General features: G+C 42.8%; 2 protein-coding genes across 3 annotated transcripts in view; one reads left to right on the top strand and one right to left on the bottom strand.

The window, feature by feature from the left end:
• Window positions 1–680, top strand: part of SMAP1 (small ArfGAP 1) — a 145,598-nt gene extending 144,918 nt beyond the window's left edge. For both annotated transcript variants that reach the window (XM_065888793.1, XM_065888792.1), the window contains one exon: window positions 537–680. In XM_065888793.1, the coding sequence (XP_065744865.1) occupies window positions 537–680 (144 nt within the window). The remainder of the gene's footprint in view (window positions 1–536) is intronic.
• Window positions 681–1,959: 1,279 nt separating this feature from the next.
• The window catches only part of B3GAT2 (beta-1,3-glucuronyltransferase 2), a 77,044-nt gene continuing 65,610 nt past the window's right edge, over window positions 1,960–13,393 (bottom strand). Inside the window, exons 3-4 of the mRNA XM_065888796.1 lie at window positions 2,127–2,275; window positions 1,960–2,046 (exon numbers count right to left, since the gene is read on the bottom strand). Of these exons, the coding sequence (XP_065744868.1) occupies window positions 1,960–2,046; window positions 2,127–2,275 (236 nt within the window). The remainder of the gene's footprint in view (window positions 2,047–2,126; window positions 2,276–13,393) is intronic.

Raw genomic sequence — 13,393 nt, 5'->3', positions numbered from 1 at the left:
GTAGTTTACTTTCAAACATTTCCTTAGTCCTTAGTAGTTAAACTATAGTTGAAGGCATATCCTAGAAAGTATATAGTTGAAAGTATTGCTAGTATAGTTGAAAGTTCGAATAGCAGACTCATGGTACATCCAGATATGAATTCAGCGATTGCTTTGGTGCTTTTTCCAGTTGTGGTTAATCTTTGGGGGACAAGAAATTGAGTCCAGAAAATGAATAAATATAAAATGACTTGAGACCACTTTATAGACAGGGTTGAAAAGCGGAAGGAAATAGCAACCAAGAAGCGAACACGGTAGCTATTTGCTTTCTGTGGAGAAAGCATCGTGCGGTCGTCTGCTTTTACCCCAGGGCTCGGACGGCTGTTCACAGGGATGAAAAATACTTAGAGTTGCTATTAAGTGTCCGTGTCTCTCTGAGTAAATCAACTTCGAGTAAAGGCCCACTTCTACTAAAACAGGCTGGCCATTAAAAACGTCTAGCAGTGGCTGAAGAAACCAGGCCTGAAAAGTGAAGGATGCCTTTTGTGTGTTCACAGGTGAACCAGCAGATGGCTGGCCTGAGCCTGGGCGGCGCAAGCCCCGCAGCAGGCTTCAGCCAGCCCCCCAGCACCACGGCGGGGGCAGCGGGGTGGTCGGGGGCCTCGTCAGGTCAGACGCTCAGCACGCAGCTGTGGAAGTGACCCTGCAGCACGGCCCACCGCGCTCCCCCCTGACATTCCTGCGGAGATGCAGCCGGGTTCCCCTGTTCATTCGTGTACATAATATTTTTTTCTTTTCTCCCCATTTGTTCATATTAAGAATTACCTGATTGATTGACCGTGTTGGTCTGTACTGATGATGGATTAAATTTGCTGTGGTGAAAAGCAGGTTGAGAAACCATTTCATGTCGAGGGCAGCTTTTGCTCACATTTCCCAGGATTTCATAGACACAGTATCTGGGCAGCTGCTCGGTCAACGTGCATGATCAGTTTCCCTCCCGAGGAAATTATAGCTCTCACGTTTGCATATAAGGGAAGTAGCTATCATGTTTGTTAGTAATACCTCCAACAGTATGAACCCCACCCCCAGATTAGCCAGTAATCCTGTAGGAAGGTACTGTATGATCAAATGTTTCATCATATAAATAGAATGTCAATGTATCACTGAGCACTGTTTGTTTTCTAGTGTATCCAGATTCTTTTATGTCATCATTCACGTCACTGTGCTGTTGCTATGATGTGCTTAACCGGGAACGTGGTTAGAGAAAGGAAGATAAGCCTGGACGTTACTACAGAGTTAGTTAGTTGTTTAACGAATGTTTGAAGAAGTCAGATTTTACCTGCCTCCCTTGTAATTGGGATCTCTTCCTATGTACACATAGTGCTAACAAACACGAGACCTTTCTCTGCACTAGATGCAAACAGGGTAACTAAACAAGCCACTTCAACCCTTGAAGGCGTATCCAGGTTTATGACAGTAATTGTGTTTACATTTTATGGTGCCTAGTACTGACAGATGTCATATCCCTGTATTAAACAGATGAATCCATAGACCTTTTTTTGTGGGTTTTATTTCCTATGATGTATACTGCCACCAGTCTTACAAAAGTTACTTCACGTTGCAGAGTCACAAATTGGGAATGTGTTGTTGACAGAACACTTGTCATCTGTTTGTTTTGAAAACCTGTTCAGTTCTACCAATTAATTATAAAGCCAAATGGGAAAAAAAAGTATGTAAGAAGATTCTGAGAACGGTACTAGCCTGCGTGCCATTAGCTGTGCTGTACAGAGACCCTCCGGGTTGCTTGTAAGGGAGCATGCAGAACAAACAGAGACAAGAGCAGATGTCTCTACCCGCGCTCAGCTTCCGGACACAACCGCCCTGTAAGCAGGTGCCCGTCGGGAGGAGAGCAGGGGAAACGGCCCCCGGGTGCCCGCAGCCCTACCCCGCACGCCCGCCAGAGCACCAGCTGCGGCTCCGTCACACCTCGATCGTCACCGTGTCCAGGTGGTACTTGGGCTCGTTGGCTAGGTTCACCTTCTCTGTCCGAGTGTGCCACACGAGGACCTGCGGGGAGGAGACCTGATGGGTAGCCACGCTCTCAAGGGACACACAGCAAGGTCAAGAGGCACGAGTGCAATGAATACCTTGGTGCAGTTACTTGCTTTCGGTTCCAGTTCTTCGACGGTCGTGATCTGCTTTAGAAAGTCAGATTCCTGCATCCCAGGCTGGGACCCACGACGCTTAAATACAGCTTTGGGGTTGGACAAGATGACTTGAAGGCTTACAGCAAATCCTTTGTGAAAGTTAAAAGAAAAAAAAGTCTTTAAAGTAAAATACTGGTGTACTTCTCTTTTTTCCTATATAATTTTGGTCACATCAGAACCCATTTTTTTCAGTATCTACCATGGGCCAAGGCTTGGCTCACAGAGTTGAACAGGAGTGTTACCTGCATCATCGTCTCAGAAGGGACAGCCTGCCTTTACAATAGAGCACGTCTGCCGCCCTGATCGAGGCTGTGTGTGGTGGAGGGGTGGCTTCTGGACACTGCGTAGCCTGTTGACGACAAAGGGTGCACGGCGCAGAGGCCGTCACAGCCGCGGCACGTTTGGCCTCGGGGAGTAACTAGAACTCAATACACCTGAAATGCACACAGTCTTGCCCTGCCTGTCCCCAGGGAGGAGGCCGCCCCGCTTTCCTGCCTGTCCTCTGACATCTCCATGTGTTGCTACCAAAGCCAGCGCTGCTCTGATGGACCCTGAGGTTAGAAGACGGAGGAATACAAGTCCGGTCAGTTAGCTGGGAAATGAATACTCTATAGTTATTTGGTAATAAATCTCCAACTTGATTCAGTCTGAAAAGCGGGGCGTGGGGGGCTGGAAATCAGTACAGGAGATGATATCAGGCCATTTGGCAAATTTGGTTTTTGTAGTTCATTTTTCAAGGAAACAGATGAGTGTCAATTTCCTTAAATGGTTTGGCGTTACGAAAAATCATTACTCTTCAGTCTGTAGTTTAACAAACTCTGTGTTACAGGCTTAGCCATTAAGCGCTCCACAAGCCGTCTCTGGAAGCAGCTGTCACAGCCGTCCTAATTGTTGTGAAAGTCTTTACCGCGACCTCTGCTCTTCACGACTAAGCTGACACTGTAAAGCCAGGCGCCCTTCCAGAGTTAGGAGGATCAGTCTCCAGGAACGTTTCCTTAGCAACTTTTTGCCCTTCCCTACGTTAACTGAGCTGATTTATGCCGCTTTGTGCAAACGCATAGTTAGCAAAGTTAGTATCAAATGATTCCAGTCAGTCGCGGGGGGGCTGTGAGCAGAGCACAGCCAGCATCCTCTTAACCTCTCCAGATGCGGGACTGCAGACCCGCGCTCCCGACCCCGCTGCCCCCGTGGGAGAACGCACCGCGAAGCTGCCCACAGACACCGGTGGGTACCGCAGGTGCTGAGCGAGCCCGAACACGGAGACAGGTGCTGCGAGCGTTGTCCCGAGGCCTGGCCCGGGATCTCCACCAATCCTGGCGGGGCAGCACGTCCCGGCAGAATTCGGAGTTAGCACCTCCGTTTTCTCGTGGGTCCTTGCGGCTGAGAACCGGCCAAGTCACTCAGCCTCTCTCGATTCTGAAACTCCCCCGTTTCCTCACCCGCCAGGGTGGCGTGACACCCCCTCCCCTCACGTCTGATGTGAAATTAGTGAACAGAAAGACTTCACTAACTGCAAAGCTCTGTTCAGAGGACCCTAAGATAGATAAATGCCGATACCATTGTAAAAACTACCATGAGGGGAGGTGGATTAGCCACCGCTTATGGCTGGAGAACAGTGTTGACCGGAAGAGGCTCAGGAAAGTTCCAGGCCACCTGCGTTTCACCCCACTTGGCTAACAAGTCTGAAGCCTTCCTCAGATGTGGCTTCAACAGCCCCGGGCCCCAACAGAAAGTCAAAGGTTCAAATTAACACCAAAAAAGTGACTTCTACTAGGTCAACTCAGATCTTAGGATGAAAAGATTTCTGGGGTGGTTTTCATGTGCTTTTAAGTAAGCTTCATCCTTTTTTTTTCCTAGCTCAGAGTCTGCCCTTTTTAACCATACTGAAGCTCCTGGTATATTTCTCACATGGCCTCAAGGTACTGATTTTATTTCCCCATTCTCATAAAAAAAAAACAAAAAAAAACAAAACAGGATCCGAGTTGCGCAGAAGTCATTGTGAAAATTATATGAAGCCACTTGGATCTGACTTTCCCCATTTTCCCTCAGACTAACACATTTATCATCGTGACCACTGAAGGATTCAGATTAAGAGTGTCTTCTTGCTTTCTGTAGCTCAGGAATATCCTGCTAGCTCTTCAAGCAGTTATATGGCAAGGTCTACCATATAGACAGGCAGAGCTGACAGCCAGCTGTGAAGCTACACCCTGCTCTGCTGCAAGGCCCTTTCCTGGTCCCACTGGAGAATGGGGTGCAGGCTGGCAGCCCGGGGAGAGAACTGGAGGGCAGCCGGCTCACCACCGCAGCGAAGTGGTTTTCTATTTAATACAAAAGCGGGGGGTGGCATTCAGACACCTCCCCCCCCACCCCCACCCCCGCCCACTGTCTTCACCAGGCCCTGCTCAGTGAGCTCTTCAAGGGAAGCGGGTCACAGCAGCACCGGGAGCCAGTCGAGAACTAGGCCAAGCCCTGGGCTGCCTTCTGGGGAACCGTCTGACCTGCTGTGAACCTGGGAGTTAGAATCCTCCCTCTGAAAGTCGGACAAGGAGTTTTTCGCTCCTAAACCATTGCTTCCAACCCAAGATAGGTACCTTGAGTTTTCTTCATTTCCAAGCACTTATTACGCCTCAGGTATCGTATGTACCCTTCCCTTTTGTCAGTGAAGTTAATTTAGTTTTAACGATGTTCTCAGAAGCCTTTGAGATACTAGGAGCTTTATAAAAATCGTGAAGTAGGAGTCTCTGTCCGGGTCAGTTGTGTAAAAAAGTGCAAGCGAACACTGGTTATTCACAGTGAAAGCAGGATTTCCTGGCTTCTTCAAGTGGACAGGGTGGGTGGTGGGGACCCAGTGCCTCCCAGTCAGAAGGACCGCCCTGCTCAGTGTACGTTTACCAATGAACACGTGCAGCTCCAAGTCCATCAGGCCATTTCCACTTACTTATGGACAAGATGGCCAAAGCAACAAGGACTGGGTTTCCCCTACTGTCTTAAATAGCTAAAAACCAGACAAAACATTTGAAAAAATAGTTTCTAGCACTGGGGAAAAGGCACACAGGACAGAGATCTCTGAAAAGAAGAGACAAATGTGAGCCCTACAGTTGCCCCAGCTTCCCGCCTGAAGGCTACACCCCTGGGAGGGGAACACACACAGCTCTGCCGTCTCCTTGAGCTGAGGAAACAGAATGGAGAACTCGGGGAGGCCAAGACAGCTGGAATTCAGGGGGCGTCACCCCAAGAGCAGAGGGTGCGACTGTCTGCAGAGGGCTTGCCTCAAGTCCTACTGAGTCTGGTCAGTAGATGCTGGTGAGACTCCCTGAGTTCAAGAAAGGAACCACTGGCAGGAAACAGGTGGATGGATCAATCCCTAGAGGCCACTCAGGGCTGGGACAGGCCACGTGCCCCATGGCCAGGGCACAATGGGCAACAGCTGGGATGCTCGGAAGAGTGCTTGCACGGCCACTGGTCCACTGTGAGGCCAAACTAGCCCTAAAATGAAGGCTTAGCTGGTTTGCCCAACACTTTAAAAGTAAGCCAGGAAAGGATCAAAATGTTTCTAAGTAAATTATAGCCCAGAAAAAAGCTAAAAGTAAATAAACAAATACATATATAACATGCAAACATACAATTATATACACACCCACATGTATATGTGTGTGTATATATGTAGAATAAATGTATGTTACACATTTTATATATACAAATACAATGAAATATAAGGAACTAGACACATTTTTTCCCCTAGAACCTAGCAACATAAAATTTTTAATGCCTGAGATACAAAAATGACCAGATGTGCAAAGAAGCAGGAAATTACAATCCCATAATGAAAACTCAGCAATCCCACTCCTGGGCATATATCTGGAAAAAACTGTAATTTGAAAAGATACACGCCTCTCAGTGTTCACAGCAGCACCATTTACAATAGCCCAGACATGGACGCAACCCAAGTGCCCATCAACAGATGAATGGATAAGAAGATGTGGTCTACATATACAATGGGGTACTACCCGGCCATAAAAAAGAATGAAATAATGCCATTTGCAGCAACATGGATGGACTTGGAGATTATCATATTGAGTGAAGTTAGTCAGACAAGGACAAATAACCATATGATACCACTTGTATGTGGAATCTAAAAAATGATACAAATGAACTTACTTACAAAACATAAATAGACTCACAGACATAGAAAACAAACTTACGGTTACCAAAGGGGAAGGGGAGGGGAGGGATAAATTAGGAGTTTGGGATTAAGATATATACACACGCAGTAGATATAAAACAGATAAACAAGGAACTGCTGTACAGCACAGGGAACTATACTCGGTAGCTTGTAATAACCTATAATGGAAGAGAATGTAAAGAATATATAAATATATAAATGAATCACTAAAAAAATTACATAAATTTCATGTGTACAACATTATGTTTCAACTTCTGTATACACTACAGTGTGCTCATCACCAAAAGCTGACCCTCTCTACCCATTTGGCCTTCCCTCTACCTACTTTCCCCTCTGGTGACCACTACTCTGTTCTATATATCTGTGTGTTGGTTTGGTTTGGTTTGGTTCATTTGTTTGTTTTTAGATCCCACACATGAGTGAAGTCATACCATATTTGTCTTTCTCTGACTTATTTCACTTAGCATAATAGCCCTCAAGGTCCATCCCATGTTTTCACAAATGGCAGGATTTCATCTTTTGTTTGTTTTTCTTATGTCTGAGTCCACTGTATATACATACCACATCTTCTTTATCCATTCCTCCACTGAGGGGCACTTAGGCTACTCCTATATCTTGCCTATTGTAAGTAATGCTGCAATGAGCATAAGGGTGCATGTACCTTTTCAAATTAGGGTTTTCATATTCCTTGGATAAATATTCAGAAGTAGAATAGCTAGAAAATTAGTTATTCTTAAAATTTTTTTAGGAATCTCCATAACATTTTCCATAGTGGCTGCACCAATTTACATTCCCACCAACAGTGTAGGAGGGTTCACCTTTCTTCACATCCTCTCCATCACTTGTTTTTCTTGCCCTTTTGATGGTAGCCATTCTAATGGACGTGAGGTGATATCTCATTGTGGATTTGATTTGCATTTCCCTAATAATTAGTGACGTTGAACATCTTTTCATGTGCCTGTTGGCCATCTGTATGTCTACTCTGGAAAAGTATTCAGGATGTTTGGGTTTTTGTTCTTGAGTTGTATGAGTTCTTTATATATTTTGGATATTAGTGCCTTATCAGCTGTATGATTTACAAATAGCATGTCCCATTTGATGGGTAGTCTTTTGGTTTTGTTGATAGTTTCCTTCACTGTGCAGAAGCTTTCTAGTTTGATATAGTCCCTATTGTTTATTTGTGCTTTTGTTTCCCTTGCCTGAGGACACACATCCAGTAAGATATTGCTGAGGTTGATGAAAAAATATACTGCCTATGGTTTCACCTAAAAGTTTTGTAGTTTCAGATCTTACATTCAAGTCTTTAATCCATTTTGGGTTAATTTTGTGTATGATGTAAGATAATGGTCTAGTTTCATTCTTTTGCATGTGACTGTCTAGTTTTCCCAACACCATTTATTGAAGAGACTATCCTTTCTCCATTGCATGTTCTTTGCTCCTTTGTCATATATTAACTGTCCATATACATGTGGGGTTACTTCTGGGGTCTCATTTCTGTGCCATTTATCTGTGTCTGTTTTTCTACCAATACTATGTTGTTTGGATTACTATAGCTTTGTAGTATAATTTGAAATCAGGGAGTGTGATACCTCCAGCTGCATTCTTTTTTTTAATCACTATTTTTTTTGCTATTTGGCGTCTTTTGTATATCCATATAAATTTTAGGATTTTTAGTTCTATTTCTGTGAAAAATGTCATTGGGATTTTGATAGGGATTGCATTGGATAGACTGCACTAGGTGATATGGACATTTTAACAATGTTAATTTTTCCAATCCATGAGCATGGATTAACTCCACTTCTTTGCATCTTCTTCGATTTCTTTCATCAATGTCTTATAGTTTTCAGTATACAGGTCTTTCACCTCCTTGGTTAAATTCATTCCTAGGTATTTTATTCTTTTTGTTAAAATTATAAATGGCATTTCTTAATTTCTCTTCCTGATAATTCATTGTTAGTGTATGGAAACAACAGATTTCTGTACACTAATTTTGTACCCTGCAGCTTTACTGTATTCATTTATTACTGTTTTTTGGTGGAGACCTTAGGGTTTTTATGTATAATATGTCATCTGTAAATAGTGACCGTTTTACTTCTTCCTTTCCAATTTGCATGCCTTTTGTATATTTCTCTTGACTGCTCTGGCCAGGACTTCCAATACTAGTAAGAGTGGTGAGAGTGGGCATCCTTGTCTTGTCTTGATCTTAGAGTGATAGCTTTCAGTTTTTCACGGTTGAATGTGATGTTAGCTGCAGGTTTGTAATGTATAGCCTTTATTATGTTGATATATGTTCCTTCTGTACCCATTTTATTGAGTTTTTTCCATGAATGGGTGTTGAATTTTGTCAAATGCTTTTTCTGCATCTATTGAGGTGATCATATTTTATTTTTCATTTTGTTAATGTGGTGTATCACGTTGATTGATTTGCAGATGTTGAACCAATCCTTGCATCCCTGGAATAAATCCCACTTGATCATGATGTATGATCCTTTTAATGTATTGTATTCAGTTTGCTAATATTTTGTTGAGGATTTTTGCATCTATGTTCATCAGAGATACAGGCCTGTAATTTTCTTTTTTGTGTGTTTCCTTGTCTGGTTTGGTATCAGGGTAGTGTTGGCTTCATTATTATTAAGTTATAAAGCATTCCTTCCTCTTCAGGTTTTTTGGGAAGAATTTGAGAAGCATAGGTATTAAATATTCTTCAAAATTTTGGTAGAATTTCTTTTTAGATTTAGTTGTCTGTCCTCTTCCACCTGTATCATTTCTATTTTTCTGTCTGCGAGCTTGTTAATTCTCTTCCATCCGATCTGCTCTGTTTCCAGTGCCTTCTAATGTGTTCTCTTCATCTCCTTTATTGGGTTCTTCAGCTCCAGAATTTTTGTTTTGTTCTTTTTTAGGTTTCAATCTCTTTGGTAAGTTATTCCTTCTGTTCGTTCATTTTATTCCTAAGCTCAGTAAACTGCCTTTCTGAGTTTTCTTGCCACTCACTGACATAACAGCTCATGGCAGCTGTTTTGAATTCTCTATCAGTTAGATGGCAGTATTCCGTGACCTTAAATTTGGTTTCCGGAGGTTTGTCGTTTTCTTTTTGTGATGCTGAGTTACTACGTTTTTTTTATGGTACTTGACGAGTTGTTCCTTTGCTGGTGCATTTAAAGTAGCGAACACCTTTCTTATTTAGGTAAAGCTTTAAAAAACTTGATTCTAACAATTCAACAGGATAGAAATTAGAGGCTTTTCTTTTGTTTTTCGGTAGGCGGCGCTACAGCACAAGTTTTTGCTTTCTCTTACTTAGGCTGCCTCTGGCTATATTTGAGAGTCAGCACTTTCCCCCCTCCACTGCCCCTGCCAGAGGTGTCACCTGGTGCCCTTGCTGTTGCTGCCTGTGTCTCCGGGGTTGCTGGTGCCTTGCTGTTGCCAGTATCACTGCTGTCACTGGCATCACAGCTTGGGGCCCTGGGATGGTGGGTGCCTGCACTTCGTCCAGAGTTGCTGGGGTCAGGGGCTCTACAGCCGTGAGGGGAGATAGCGGGTGGTGGGCGAGCTGGGGCTGTGGGTGCCTCTGCCACAGAAGGGGCTGTTGGGCTGCTGCTGCTGCTCCTGCTGCAGGTGAGGGGGTCGCAGGTGCCTCCATGGCGGGGGTCGGGTTTGCAGGTCCTGCTGCCACTGCTGCCTGGTTTCCTGTGGCCAAGGGCCCTGCTGCACCAGGAATCTGGATTCGTATGCACAGCCTCCCCTGCTGCTACCGGGTTCTCTGGGGCTGCAGGCTCACCTGCCACACCCCCAGGGTCAGGATCACAGGCTCTGCCTTGGCTGTCTGCTCCAGGCCACCCACCTTTAGATGTACAGATGTGTGGAGATCGCTGGCATCCTGGCACGTTGGGCAGAGGAAACCTTGTAGATTGAAGGGAGAGACAAAGGGAGCATCTCATGCTGCCGTGATGCTGACATCAGGCACTAAACACTTCTATTAGGTAAGAAGAGAGGTCTCAGCTCAATGAACTAATCACTCACCTTTGTACACTAGAAAAAGAAGAGTAAATACAAGCCGAAAGTGAATAGAAAAAAGGTACTGATAAATACAATCTGAAATTACTGAAATAGAAGTAGAAAACAATAGAGAAATCAGTGAAATCAGAACTGTGTCCTTTGTGGGGGTGGGAAGTGAATAAAATTGATCGATATCTACTTTTACTTATCAGAAAAAGAGAAGACACAAATTACCAGGAATGAAAGAGGAGTATCAATACAGATCCTACAAACATCAAAATGATAATAAAAGCATATTATGAACAACTTGATGGAAGTAAATTTCATAACTTAGAGAAAAATGGACAAATTCCTTAAAAGATACAGGCCATCAAGCTCGCTCATGAAAATTAGATAATGTAAATAGCCCTGGATCAATGAAAGAAATTAAGTTTATAGTTAAAATCTTCCCACCAAAACAAACAAAAAACAAAGGTAAAAAAAGACCTTCCAGGCCTAGAGAGCTTCATTGGTGATTTCTAACAAATGTTTAAGTAAGAAATAATATAACTTTTCCAGAGTACAGAAAAGGTGGGAATACCTTTCAAATTCTCTGAGGCCAGTAGTGCCCTGATGCCAAAAGCAAACAGAAACATTACAAGAAAACTACAGACCAGCAACCCGCATGAACACAAACAGAAAAATTCTTAAAGTTCTAACAAATTGAATCCAAAAATTAAAAAGACAACAAATCATGATGAAGTGAGGCTTATTTCGTGACTGCAGTGTTGGCTTAACCTTTCAGAATCAATCAATGTAATTCACCAAATTAAGAGGCTTTTAAAAAAGAAAGAAAAAAACCCCACACCTGATTATCTCAATAGGTGAAGAAAATGCACTTGACAAAATCTAACATCTAAACATGATTTTAGGAAAGACTCTCAGGTCTTCTCTGGTGGTGCAGTGGTAAAGAATCCACCTGCTAATGCAGGGGACACGGGTTTGATCCCTGGTTCCGGAAGATCCCACATGCCGCAGAGCAAGTAAGCCCATGCGCCACAACTACTGAGCCTGCGCTCTAGAGCCCGCGAGCCACAATTACTGAGCCTGTGCACCACATCTACTGAAGCCCAGGCCCGTGCTCCACAAGAGAAGCCATCACAATGAGAAGCCTGCGCACCACAACAAAGAGTAGCCCCCGCTCGCCGCAACTAGAGAAAGCCCGTGGGCAGAAATGAAGACCCAACACAGCCAAAAATAAATAAATTAATTAATTAAAAATAAAAAAAGAAAAGCCTCTCAGCAAATTAAGAATAGAAGTGAACTTCCTCAACTTGATAAAGTGCATTACAAAAAATCTACTGCCAACAGTATACTTAATGGTGAAATATTGGGTGTTAAGTAAACCACTGAAGATTGAATGAAGCAGGATGTCTGTTCTCAACCTTTATTCAACAATGTACTGGAGGTCCTAGCCTTTGCAATAAGGCATAAAAAGTAAAGAAAGAAAGAAAAGGCAGGCAAATTGGAAAGGAAAAAGCAAAGTCCAGTAAACCTCTTCTTCCCCATTCAGCCACGTTCGCAGCATCAGTAGTGCTTATCATTTCCTTCTACTGTGTATCAACTTAGTCTCCCCTGCATATACTTGTCTCACTAGCACATGCTCTCTTTCCTAACTACACATAATCTAATTTCAGCAAGGTTCTTACAGATGAAAACTGTTTCCATTTCCCAAAAGATAGTTTTTGGCAATAATTCCTTTATTGTCTGGTCACAAGAAAGATACTAATGGCTTTTTTACTTGAACAGTCACTCTGACTAGTTGTACTAGAACACTGGGCGGTTGACACACTTCTGCTGTTGCCAGTAAGTGTCAAGTACTTTCAAAAGTCTCTCTCTCTCTCCACTTTAAACAAGAAGAAGAAAAGATTCCAAGTTCCCACTTAAAATGTATACACACAATAGTCTTGGGGAACTTGTTGGAGAAAGGTATGTGTCCAACACCTCCTCTCCTCTCTTCTCTAATTTTTTCTGTGGTCGACTCTCCTGTCATCTCCCCAGCAAAGGATACACTTCATGTGTATGTGTGAGAATCTTCCCTACCCTCCTTTATTGAGATATAATTCATCTATTGAAAAATGCCTTTTTTGAAGGATATGAAATAACGTGGCTTTTGGTATAACTCTGGGCACCATTTTTGGTAAAGACTATTCTCTCTCTACTGAATGGTCTTGGCACCCATGGCAAAAACCCTTGACCATAAATGAAGGGTTTCTTTCTGGACAGTCAATTCTATTCCATTGATTCATATGCTTATCTTTATGCAGTACCACACTGTCTGTTACTTCAGCTTTATAGTAAGTTTTCAAATCAGGAAGTGTAGTCTTCCAACTTTGTTCTTTTTCAAGATCATTTTGGCCATTGAATCCCTTGCTTTCCCGTATGAATTTTAAGATCACCATGTAAATTTGGCTGCAAATAGGGCAGCCAAAATTTTGATAGGAATTGCATTGAACCTGTAGGTAAATTTGGGGAACACTGCCATTTTGGTAATATTAATAAATCTTCCCCATAACGTCAAGTCTTCTAATCCATGAACGTAATGTGTCTCCACTTATTTTGTTCTTCATTAATTTCTCTCAGTAATGTTTTACAGTATCTAGTGTACAAGTCTAATACTTTCTCTATTAAATTTATTACTATTTTATTATTTATGACACTTATGAATGAAATTGTTTTTAAATTTCATTTTCAGATTGTTCATTGCTGATGTACAGAAATTAAACTGATGTACATATATTGATCTTGCACCCTGCAAACTTGATAAATTCACTTATAGCACTATTGGTTGTGTGTGTGCATGTGTGTGTGTGCATGCACATGTGTGTATTTCTGAGGATTTACTATGTAAGAGACCATTTTACTGTGTAAAAGGTCTTCCTTTCTAACTTAGATGCCTAATTTCCCTGTAATTTACAGTAAAATGGAGAATACAAATGTCAAGAGGGGTCATCCTTGTCCTATTCTTCATTTGAGGGGAAAAACTTTCAGT

This window comes from Phocoena phocoena, chromosome 12 (assembly GCF_963924675.1).
Source record: "Phocoena phocoena chromosome 12, mPhoPho1.1, whole genome shotgun sequence".
Classification (NCBI taxonomy): domain Eukaryota; kingdom Metazoa; phylum Chordata; class Mammalia; order Artiodactyla; family Phocoenidae; genus Phocoena; species Phocoena phocoena.
This window is presented reverse-complemented; position numbering and strand designations above follow the sequence as displayed.